Below are 12,762 nucleotides of genomic sequence, written 5' to 3'. Positions count from 1 at the left end.
TGATAGCATGCTTCCTAAGGCTCCTAAAATTGAGTAATGGTAAATAACCTTTCAAAACCGTAATGCATCTATTATGTTGAATCAACTGTTTCGTTGGATGCATTGTGATCCCTCAGGCTCACTGTATTAGAAATTGGCATTTGTGGTTGCTTTTGCTGTGTGGAAAGCTTCCATGCTTCTTGTACTCTGCAGTTGAAAATACACATGAATTCTTGGAAATGATAAACACAGCATTAAGCATTCAGTTTCATCCCTCTCCAACAGCTACACTTCTCTGACTGCAATAGGCCTGTCTGACAGTGACACCCACTAAAATGCATTTCTTAGAGAGTTGACCCTATTATTCAGTAGTCTCCTACTGTCAGAGTGAACTTTACATACATACAGAAGGGGAATTCCTATACCTGCATGCTTTTCACCACAGCCCTTTGAAAGCTGGCCACCAACCTATAAGAAAGGCATCTGGACCAACTGATCCAAACTCTTCAGTATCTACTTACATTACTTAAGCATTGATAGACAGAGGATCTCTGGAGCTTCAAAATCAAAATGTGTTCCTGGAGACATTGTGGGCAGCAGATCATAAGCTTCAGGCACTAGAAGAAAACAGGATTTTTTCCTTGCTTTTAGCTTGGGGAAGTAAACCATCATGTCTCTAAAATCCATTTTTCATGATGGTAATGGAGTGCAGGCAAAGGTATTTCAGTGAATATGGAAATTCCACAGTTGTAACTTATTTTTATCTTCTTCTTTCTTCTACTAGCATTTCTGTGTTTAGTTGGTTCAACTCAATTCCTGTTTAATTCATAAAATTAAGCTTTATTCCAACCTTTTGGATCTGTCATGTGAGTAACACCAGCCTGTGTTCATAAGTACTAATGATGAGTTTATAGCAATCTGTTCTTTGGATCTTCAGGAAAATTAACAACAACAACAACAAAATCTGAGATCAGCTATCTCCTAACAAAAATACTTCTGTATTTCAAGGTTACTTTATCAACTTCATTTATGCACAATTGCTACTGTGTGCTCTTAGTAGTGTGCACTCTTTCTAATAGAAAAGCAAGGAATTCATTGTGAGAAGCGTGTAAATGCAGTGTAAAGCCAAAATCCAGGGACTGGGAGTGTATCAACTAATCTGTGAAAAACTGGAAGTTATTTTACTTTTATAGAATTATCAAGTCAATTAATTAAAATAAAAGTAACTTTTGTTTAAGTATAAGAATGAATATTTTCTAGCCCTATTTTTCAGAAGTCTTCACATACCTTGGTCGAGGGCAATGAGAGTGGGTCAGAAAATAAGAGGGAAAAGAGTCACACTTTAAGATTTCATATGGCAATGAAACACCTATGAGCATAAAGTAAATCTGCACCTTAGAGATTCCAGGAATACTACAGGTGACAGATGAAGTAAGGTAGCTATTGCCTTGAGCACGTTACAGGGCAATCGGTGTGTTTTGACAAATAAATACCCTGAATGTAAGAAGCAAGCCCACAGGTATAATGTGCCATGGTCAGGGCTTTGTTGTTTTTGTCTTCGTTTTTTTATCTCAAGCCTCTGCTTAGGTCAACTAGGATTTTCTTTTGTCATAAATAACAACAGTATGTGACCATTATTGTTTCCTTGATCTGTTTGTGCAGTACATCAAAGATACATGGCAGTGATCGAATGAGAATTTTGGGGAATTATTAAATAAAATAAAAATAAGTAGCCTATTTAAGCGAGATAAGAAAGAAAGTTTCAGTGCAGCGGGTGTTCACCCACTGGGAATATTGATCCAATCTATGTAAATGTGTATTTTATAACCATTCTGATTTTACAGCCAAGATTATCCTTCATAAAATCTTCCCTGTTGTAAGTACTCCTGGGCTGAGGAGTATTTTAAAGAGCTCTAATGTAATGTAATTCTTTCCTTTCAGGGAATATGGAGCCATTGATGATGTAGATATTGATCTGCATATTGATGTTAGCTTTCTTGATGTAAGTAATCTAATCACAAAATTACATAATGAACATTAATACCCATTTAATTCTGCTACACATCAGGCACTCTAGACAACTACTGAGACTTTCGTTTTTCAGAGGCTTGATTTTCACAAGTGGCTGTGACGTTAATGATTGCTACCCAGTGGAAAGGTTTCCTTTTCATTTGACAATCATGTTGTTAAGATGTGTTCTAGGCTTTTATTTACTGCTTGTATATTTCCTTTCAAACGTGCTTTGTAAATGGTAAATGTTTTAACTGATGTAAATGAAATACATTTCTTTTTTTGCTATCCTAGACATTAGTTAGGTGAAAGCACTTCATAGAGTCCTGGAGAGAAGACGACCTTGGCTAGAGATCTCCTGTGTGCTTCTCAACATCTGCAACTGATTAGGGAGAGGCTTGAGTGGCAAAGAAGACTCAGGGCAGGGGTGCTGTCGACTGGCAGCATGGCTTGTGTAACTGTTACGCTGTCATTAGCTCCATACTTCCTCACCTCATCTGTGCAGTAACTTCCTGTCCTCTAGATGCAGAATGAAAAGTAGTGCTTTTAGGGGCATCATTAGCTTCTGTACAGATATATCATATTCTCAGGTCAGTACAGCACAGAAGATAGTTTTTCTTGGGCTCTTTGAAAATTAAGAGAACTTGATTATACCTTGAATAATCTTAATCAGTATTGAGAAGGAGCAAATGTTTCCCTTGCCTTATGTTATGGGTTCAGTGTCCTTTCCATCTTTATTTGCTCCTTTGCTTCTCAGCTTTGAAGCAGTATGTCTTGATAGATGGAAATGTGTCTGCCTGCACTGTGGATGTAGTGTCATGTAGAAACCTGTGCTCAGTTTAAATGGGCATATTCAAGGACTGGAAACAGTCTAACACTCCTCTTAAGGTCATTAACAGGCAATAGTTTTTCTGAAGTCTCACGTTTAAAGTTGGATTAGATATCCCATGATGGGTAAGTGGATGGGTAGTGTTTATACCAACCCCTAATATAGACTGACAAAATGCAACGATTCTTCATGATGTCTAATGGTATCTGTTGTTTTCTTTTTATCTTGAACTAGGAAGAGATTGCTGTGGCTTGGGATGTAATTCGCACAGAGCCCATAGTAGTGCGATTGCACTGTTCGCTTACACAGTACTTAAATGGCCCAGGTTAGTCACCTGTGTATTCTTCATATGCCTTGTTTGTTGTCTCAGTCTCAGCCATATCCTAAGTGACAGATACTCATTTACTGCTAAATCTTTGACCCTGTATGTACTTAAATCTATTGCTGAGAGCAGTCTTGCTGGTGTGAAATTGTTATATGTATTTGCAAGACTAGGCCCTAATGATGGCATGAGTATCTAGTTTAAACTCCTGGAAGCTGAGTTTAGGAATTTGTTTTCTTGATATCCTTTGAAATGCAGCTGTGTCCACTAGGAAGCTGAGGGTTTATGAATAAATGTCTACAGTTTCTAAAATGATTTCCTGACTTTGGAAATTAGGGATCATCTTCACAGATGCAGATATTACTGATTAGGTGTACGTGCACAAATCTATGGAGCACATTAATATGCCCTTTTTCATGTACCTTTTGAAGAACCGGACCATGATAATTATGCTGTCAGCTTCTGATTTTTATATGAACATATGAACTCTTGGGGATCTTCAAATTTGAATGAGATTTTTGAATGTTGTGCTGACATCCGACTCTGGTTGTTCAGTAAAGCTTCCTCATGACAGTAAAAATATCCCAACTCATGAAGAATCAGCTGAGAGAGAAGATTTGGAAACATCATGTGCAACAGTCAACTTCAGATATATTTTTACAGAGGAAAGTCAAGAAGTGTGTAACTTGGATCATAACTTACCTGGATTTGGAGGCTTCCAGTGCAAGCTGTCAGTTCAGGCTTGTATCCGTAGGAGAATCCTGCCTCTGGAAATTGAATAGATATTTCCAGTCATAATATGTTTATTCATTACAACCCCTTACTTTTTGCTTGACTTTGGCCCTTTTGCCTGTATTTTATTGCTTTGATCTTTTCTGTAAATATGCAGATCTTAAAATATGTATTTGGCATAGCAAGTAGCAGTGTTAGTGTTCAGAATATTTCTATCAAAATGTAATTTTAAAAAGTACAGCAAATAAGAGAGATTGAAGCGTGAAGAGCATCATGCAATAAGAAATGATCTAGTGAAATGAGAAGTAACAAGAAGTTATCTTCTGCACTTCTGACAAGGTTAAAACAGGAAGTTTAGTTCTCAGTCCTGCAGCTGACTGATTATGGTGGCACTTGAGTACTGAGGGGCGAGATCAGGGCCAGAGGCAAATGCTTCTCTGGTACGGCTGCTGTTTCAGCCATGCCTCTTTATTTACCAGAAAAAGCACAATGAAATCCACCATCTTTTGTGTTAATAAGGCTCTTTCTCTGAACGCTCCTTTTGCTCCTTAGATATGTTGTTTTGAGATTACCAAGTCATAACTTTATGACACGTATATTTCTCTTTTAATACTTTCTGTTGTCTGATAAAAGAAACAGAAGTTTATTGTGTTCAGTATACTCCAAAGCACAAAGGGGGATATTTTTACCACCTTGCAGCTGTTTACTATACTGATTTTACGTAGTCATTCTTCTAGTTAATTACTTTTTTTCATTGTTTTACCTGAGAGCAGTTTCTCCCCCGGGCCGTAGAAACCTATCTTAGATTAGGATTAATCAGCCTTTGAGGGTACTGGGCTGTCTCCTCTGACTGTAGAGTTTAGACAAGAATTACAGTCTAGACATCAGATTTTAAGAGTGGTGAAACTAAAGTGTGGTAATTCTCACTGAAGATAGTCCACACCCCACCAAGCATCCCAAATTTGAAAATCTAAAGATATTGCTACCCCTAATCAAGTCATTTCTTCCTTTTGAAAAAATCATCAATATAACTTCAAAAGATGAGGTTATATTTGAGTAAGAATATTGGGGCAAGCATCTACAGTGTTTTGAACTAAGCGAAATTGGATGGCAAGGTTAGATACACTGCATTTTATTTTTAAAATTAATTTATTAAAGGGAAATTAAAAGATAAACTGGCATTCTGGATAAGAGTGATCAGAATAATACAGATTTAAAAATACTGATTTTCTAAGAAGGAACCCCAGATTTTTTGTTTTCATTCATTTTTATTTTACTATGGTCATTAGTTCCTTATGTAATACAAAGTATATAGTCCCATTTGTGTTTGCAATATGTGTTGGCTGTTTTTCCACCTCAGGGACCTGAGGGTCTCTCAACAAGTGCTGGACTTCTGACACCTGCTTCTTCTATCTAGCAAATGTTACTAAAATACTTTAGTAATACCAGGAGCTAATTTCTAGCCTCCAACCCTTATGTTTTCAATTTTTTGACAGATGAATGTGGATATACCACTGGTAGGATGGGTCTTGAGTAAAATGCAGGGTCACTTGGCCACTGGAATGCATACATCAGGCACTTAGGTGATGAATATTAAGGATTCTCTATAAAAATGCCCATAGAAGGAAAACCCAGATACTAGTTAATTCAGTTCATTCCGCTTTCATTTTCCTCATAGTCATAGGAACTGTGACAGTGTGGAGAAATAACTGATCAGACAAGGGGTTTTTCTCCTCATCTAGATCCAAGATCATGTACGTTTCTAAGTTTCTGTGAGGAACTTAAATTAGTTAACTTTTATTTAGGAAATTTTAATTCTTAGATACAATAGTCTTCTGAAAAATAAAAGAAATACTCAAGTGAACTACACCTTTATAAAATTCTGAAGATTAGATTAGGTGTGAAGACTCTCACTTTATTGCAGAAAACCTGATATGTTTGATCACAGAATTCACAGAATTGTAAGGGTTGGAAGGGACCTCGAGAGATCATCAGGTCCAATATGATATACTAAAGAAAGTATATCAGATCTTTCAGGAAAAGGGCTTAATTTTGTTTTCAGTTACAAAGGGATAAAATCGTTGTTTTCAGTGACAGCAAGTTCACTTTGGACTACAGTAACTGCATCTAACAGTTCATTGAGATTGTCCCATGGCTATTAACAAAAGGTAACAAATAGTGCACTCAGACTTCTCAACTGAGAAGATATTCAATACATAAATTTATTTACAGATAGGGCATTTTAATCTGTGTATGTAAAGACTACTTACTTGGAAGAAAAATTAAGAGATTAGATGAGATGAATTACCAGCCCAGATACATTTAACCTGTAGTTAGTAACAAAGCTCTCTATTAACAAAGATACATTTACATAATTAACATTAGTGGGAAGACATATGTTCTAGGGAATCCAATTTTTAAAACAGTTGTTTGTTAAGACGACAAATGATATTGGCTGATACTCTAAAAACGGCCCTTCATTTCTTCATAGACTCAGGTGACATGACTGCTTTCACAATTTCTTCAATGACATTACTTATACTAAAGGTCCGAATACAACAGGGTCCTTAAATATAACTTGGATGGTTATGAGTTCTTGATTATTCATTTAAACTCAACAATATCTCCATTTTCCATAGTGCCAACTGTGGATGTATTTCAGATCTCTACTAAGGAAAGATTTGGGCTGGGACATCAGCTGAAAAAGTAAGTCTGGAAAAGTGTAAACCCCTCTTTTTAAGTAAACATTATGTATTTTTTAGTTCCTGGCCCATGTCACAGGTTGTCAGATTGGTTGGACGAAAGTGTTTTGGTTTTATTCAAGTGAAAGTACCATTTTTTCCTCTTTAGGTTAAGTTTTGACAGTTGTTGCAGAGAACCTGGTTTGTGCTGCCTGTCAGGGTTTTCTGTCAGTTTACTGTCATTTAGAAAATAAGCTACAAAAGTTTGAAAAGACAGTAGCTAAGTGTTTGATTTAATGTTTCTGCTTAGATTATGAGGTCTCTGTAGCAGGAATCTTTGTGAGCATCATGAATACCATAAGGAGGCAATACTTTCATGGTGGCCTCTAAGGTTTACCAAAGTAATCAGGCCGCCCAGTTTTGAGGACAAGAAGAAAGAATAGTAGGAAAAAAGCAGCAGTTTCATGTGTTCGTGATACAATTCAATTTAATAGAATTTCGCTGAGTAATCTTTTCTTATGTGCTTGTGTATGTGTAATGAAATGACAGGAATATAGGCTTTAATATTTGATCCTTGAAACAGTAAGACTCCCTTAAGAAAAAAAAATATTTTGCTGTTTGGTGTTTAAAGAAATTTAGTGCAGCATTTTCATAATCTTGCAAATGAAACAGTTATTAAAATCTCTCTGATACGTGACTTTGAAGAAAAAAATTAAAAATCTCCCCACACATGAAAACTCTTTTAAAACATTTTAGTATGAACACTGTCTCGGATTTGTGCACTGGGTAATTACCAAAGGCTCCCATAGGACATTTTCAAGTAAATAAATCACAGATGAGCAGAAATCAGAATACTCGTGAATCCCATGGCCTGTTGTGGCTGTGAACACCAGGTTATTCATGTTTGAAGATTCACTAAATTTTCAGTAATGTCCATACTGACTTCTACTTTGTCTTTTGCTAGTGCTCATAGACCCTGAATGCTAGATTAGAATCACAGAATAACGTAGTTTGGAAGGGACTGCTGGGGGTCATCTAGTACAACCTCCCAGCCCGAGTTACACTAAATTAAAAGTTAAATTAGTTCACTAAGGACCTCAGGCAGCTGACGTGTGAAAATCTGCAGCCTTTCTTGGTAATCTGTTGTACTTAACCACTCTTCCTGTGGATGTGTTTTCTTTATAGCCTTTATGTTTCTTAGCTTCCGTTAGTGAAACTTGCAGCCACTGCCTTTTGCTGTGCACATCAGGGAAGTGTCTGGCTCTAGCTTCATTGTAAACTCGTCTGAGTAGTGTAATACTTGACATGCCTAGATTTATGCCTTTGGAGAATGTGCCCCTACTTGAGCAGTGCGGATGTTGTATCTTGTCTCTGCAGTCACTGGGGAGAGAGATGCCTAAAGCTGAATGGGATGTCTCTGAATCAGTTTGTCTGTAGATCTCCATGAGAGGCATGTGTCCATTAAGTCTTGCGGTGGTATTTTATGCAGACTTTATTCTCAATAAGAGTTCCATGTGAATTAGTCTTATCTGGGGGCGGGGGGGAAACAAGGATTTTTAAAGAGCCGAAGTGCCTAGTCATTGGTCCACATATATGATAGAGAAACTCTGCCTCTAGGGTGAGGATGTTGCATTATCTAGCCTATATGGTTCACAGGTAAACCCTAATATTTAACTGCATATGACTTGGCTATAATAAGAAAATCTTTTTTCTCTTTCACAATTTGCAGAATCATGCAAACATTTGTAACACAACAGTGGAAAAACAGCAAAGAGAAATCTAATTGTACGCACAATAAGAAGGTGTCTGACAAAAAGGTGAAATCTCCTCTGCACATCTTTTCTACGTTGCGCAGGTAATAGCAAGTAAAACGAGCTGTTACTATCATACCCTGTTCAAAATCCACAGCATACTTCTAAAGGTGAAATGTTGACTTTTCTCCACAGAGGAGTGCTCTGTTTCTACCTTACCTCATGTGTTTCCAGTCATTTCCTTGCATGACTTCAAAAGCAAACTGGGTACTACTGCAGTTTCTAAGACTATTTGAAGGCAGAGTATTTCAATGCCCTCTGAAACATTTCAATGCCCTCCTCAACCCCTCTGAAACAGCCATGATTCATCTGTAACTGGAAATAATTAATTTTATATTACTTAACTTGGTTATATTTATATATTTACTAGCTTCGTAGTATTTGACTGCTACTTTGAAGAGTAAGAACATATATATGTAATTTTGTGGTTGTCCAGCTGTTCTTTCCACAACTGTGTGTATTATTACTATTTTTTTTCATCTAGAATGGTCTTTAATCAGACTGATTTTAAGAGCTGTAGAGCATCCACTCCTCTCCACTGTTTGAGTAAATGAGTGTTCACCATTTCTGAAATGTAGGCACAGAATTTCAAAAAACAAAGGCATTAAAAACATATGAAAATAGTTTGTGAATAGTTCAGTTGAATTCATTATGTTACCCATACTCTTAAGGGCTTGTAAAACGAGGCTATGATTTTACCCCTTTCAGGAATATGACTATTTACTCTAGCATGTTTGCCTGTTTACGAAGGGTTGACAAATCACCCCTTCTGTGAGTTTGTATTGAGTGCTTCTTTGAACATTTCTTCTTCTTGATGAATTTTGTAATTCTAATTTCCACGTATTTAAAAAAATAGAGAGGGTTAGTACGGAAATCACTCACATTTGATGAAGGGAGGAATGTCAAAGATGACTGAAGATCTGTCTTCTCAAATGGAGAAGAGGAAGATGGTGTTATTGTGTAGAGTAGGCTCGCTCATTGCCTACCATGCCACACAATTGCCCAGTGCTTGCTGAAACGTGGGGTTTGGTTTTATTCAGAAAGGGCAGACAAAAGACAGCCCAATCCTTCTCCTGTTGATTTGCTTGCTGGTACTACAGTTCCAGAGATCACTTAGTCCAAATGTGGGGACCTTCTCTCCCTCCATAGAGCGCCATTCCTACTTTCTGTCTGCCTGAGGGTGGTAATGAGCTAACTGCAACTGTGAGTCAGCCTCCACATGCATTTTCTACTGTCATCACTTGCTAGCAGGGTGGGGAAAGCTGCCAGCCTCTCCCCTTGGGTTTTCATGTCTTTTTTGTTTGATCAATGTCAAAAAATACTACAAAGATTGGGGTTGCTTATAAACCATAGAAAAATGATTTGGCATACCTGACGCTGGTTCTTGCTTTGCAAGGACAGTTGAATGTGAACATTATAGAAATGTAAGAGATCAAGTGTGTATTGTTTTGTAAAAAAAATAATAATGTCTTTTGTTCTTTTATTTTTGTATTCAAAATATGAGCCCCATGCATTCTCATTTCCAGTGTTAAAGAGCTAGAATCTGTTTAAAACAGGACAGAAGAGCGTCAAATGGTCTTCCACAAAGCATCCAGATTTCTGTGAGGTTTTTAAAAAAGTTAATTTCAGCAGAATTAAATTTGATTTACTGCCTGCAAGTTTAATTGCTCATTATATCTTCCGTACCATCTGCACATAGAAATTGTTATTCCATGCCCAAAAGACAATAATTTGAATGGGATCATGCCATGATGAAAAGACACATTTTGATAAATGCATTATAATCTTGTGTGAAATACACACTTTCCATTTCAAAAATATTTTCCTGAATGAATAGTTCGTTTAAAGATATAGGGACCTGTACCAACAGCTGTAAGTATATAGCCCTAACTTCTACTTAAATAGTCATCTCGTCAATCAGTGAGAGTTTGTGTATATATAGGACTAAGAAGGTATTGGGAAATTGGTCCTACATACAGTTGTTCTTTTTTTTTATTATTATTATTTTTATGTTGGGCTGTGTTTGCCACTAGTTAAATACATGAAGACAGGCAGCACTTAAAAATTTGTATGTATATCTGGACTTGCTTGTTTCATGCACATTTTTGATTATTCTCCAATTATGTCTTCCCCTTCTTTATTTTTAAGGTCGCCAAGTTATCCTCCACCTGGCTGTGGTAAAAATAAATCAAAACTGAAGTCAGAACAGGATGGCATCTCCAAAACTCACAAGCTGCTGAGGAGGACTTGCTCTAGCACAGTTAAGGCGGAGGATGTGTGTGCCACAAAATCTCACAGAACCTTTGGCCGCTCGTTGTCTAGTGACCCTAGGGCTGAACAGACAATGGCTATTAAATCGCACAAACTGTTGAACCGTTCTTGCTCTGCAGCTGTCAAGCAGGAAGAGTGCATCACTTTAAAGCCCCATAAGTTATTAAGTAGGTCATGTTCTGGGGATCCTCGATGTGAGCACAACAGCACCTTGAAGCCCCATAAACTTTTAAGTAGGTCTTACTCTAGTAATCTTAGAATGGAGGAATTGGATGGATTGAAGAATCAGAAGTTACTCAGCAAGACCTACTCCAATGCCCCTAAATCATCCAAAATGGAGCCTTTCAAGGAGTCCAACATAGCAGAGGGCAGGAGGCTCTCTCTTACCTCAGGGCTTATTGGTATCTTAACACCATCCTCATCATCACCTTCACAAGCTGCTGTGCGTAGTGTTTCTTTTTTTATTCTGCTCATTTTCCCCTCATTATTTTCCAAACATGTTGTTATGCTTATTATGCAAAAGTATTAATATTCAGGGGATATGTTAGAGGATATTTTGGAAGTTTTTAAAATTAACTGAAGAACAGTGGAGTCGGCTTTTTAAGGTGGATTTAAAGTATGCATACACATTTATGTCATAAAACCAGAATCTGCCTAGGTGAAGACAGAGTTCACAACTCACCTTGAATACAACTCACTGTACAGTTGCTGGCCACAGGAAAAGTTCAATCATACACATCCTTCCCTACCTCCTTTCTTGCTGCAGGAAGAAGAGACAGTGTGAGCTTCTGTGCTGCAAAATTGACATGGTCACAGAGGTCTTTACTAATTTCCCTTTTTGCTTCATGGGGGAATCAGCCATCCTTTGGCTCATTAAGGTGCCAAGTCACCTCTCCTTCTGGTCTTTTCATCTGTAATTAATATCATACTGGAAAAAATGCAGTCATGGTTCAGCTCACCTCTTGCACATTTGTGCTTTGTGAAAAGTTTAGCCTTCAAATGCATTGGTGGCAGCTGGAGGTCAGGGAAGGAGTTAGGCCCACACTGCCCACCTTTCTTTCCCCAGAGATATGATTGATTGAGAAAACAAAGGGTAGCACATACTGTTATTTTAAGACATGGAGCTCACACTTAATTCTTCTGCTTCTGCCTGTGGAGCCAATCTGATTCTTATTCAAAACAAGGTCTGATTAAAATAAATGTCAGCCTAGAGGGAGTTCTGTACCTTACCGATTCCTATAACAAAAGTACTTTCTAATTTATGCTGTTTTACATTGAAAGAAAAAGGCAGGAGGAACCTGAGTGGGATCTGAGCACAGAGACCTGTTAGCATGGTGCTCACAGAGGTGAGATTTTAATAGATATAAAAGAAAGATTTTCAACACTTTTGTGAATTACATTAGTCATTCAAGCCTAACCACATAGTCCATATTTAGATAGACAATATGCAGTTAAAATTTAAAGAAAGTTACCAAATACCAGTTCATCAGAGTGGAGTGAAGGTGTGGGTGTTTCCATTTGAGATTAAAGTTTTGGGGATACTAAGATATAAAACCTTATCAGATTTTAGAAAAGCTAAAAATCCATCCCACATTCAGCAAATAAGTAAAAGGATTGATTATTTGTAATGGTTTATGCAAATTAGATATATTTTTAGATGCAAATATTGTTTAATTAACATATTTACATACAAACATTACAAACGTTTTGCCATTTCCTTATAATTAGTCTACCAAAACTGAAGTTGCCTCAACTTCTTTCCTTGCAGCAAAATTATGGTGCAAAATGCATTCCGGTACGAGACCATGGCTTTCTTGTGCAGGTAGGATGTCATATCTTACCTGTTTTTGAAACGTTCTGGAGCACAAGCTGACTGTTAATTATTTATAAGCAGATGTTGTTATTCTCATTTTCATTGTTCTCAGACTATTGAATTTGCTGAGCAGCGGATACCAGTATTGAATGAATACTGTGTTGTTTGTGATGAACCCCATGTGTTCCAGAATGGCCCTATGCTGAGGGTAAGTTGTATGCTTGCTGGGACAAACAATGCATTTTCTAATGCCTTAAGTAGCAGTGGACCATACAAAGTTGTTAAACTATTGAATTATTTCAGATCTGTTTCAT

General features: G+C 37.2%; 1 protein-coding gene across 3 annotated transcripts in view; it reads left to right on the top strand.

Moving 5' to 3' along the window:
* Positions 1-12,762, top strand: part of PARP8 (poly(ADP-ribose) polymerase family member 8) — a 116,283-nt gene that overhangs the window by 67,271 nt on the left and 36,250 nt on the right. For 2 of the 3 annotated variants that reach the window (XM_040540786.1, XM_040540785.1), the window contains exons 10-16: positions 1,921-1,981; positions 3,053-3,143; positions 6,512-6,578; positions 8,283-8,408; positions 10,513-11,077; positions 12,404-12,457; positions 12,561-12,656. In XM_040540786.1, coding sequence (XP_040396720.1) covers positions 1,921-1,981; positions 3,053-3,143; positions 6,512-6,578; positions 8,283-8,408; positions 10,513-11,077; positions 12,404-12,457; positions 12,561-12,656 — 1,060 coding nt within the window. The remainder of the gene's footprint in view (positions 1-1,920; positions 1,982-3,052; positions 3,144-6,511; positions 6,579-8,282; positions 8,409-10,512; positions 11,078-12,403; positions 12,458-12,560; positions 12,657-12,762) is intronic. The other variant, XM_040540787.1, reaches the window with a different exon arrangement.

The sequence above is a fragment of the Cygnus olor genome, chromosome Z (assembly GCF_009769625.2).
Source record: "Cygnus olor isolate bCygOlo1 chromosome Z, bCygOlo1.pri.v2, whole genome shotgun sequence".
NCBI classification, from domain to species: Eukaryota; Metazoa; Chordata; class Aves; order Anseriformes; family Anatidae; genus Cygnus; species Cygnus olor.
Note: the sequence above shows the minus strand (reverse complement) of the source record. Positions and strands in the feature narration are given on the sequence as shown.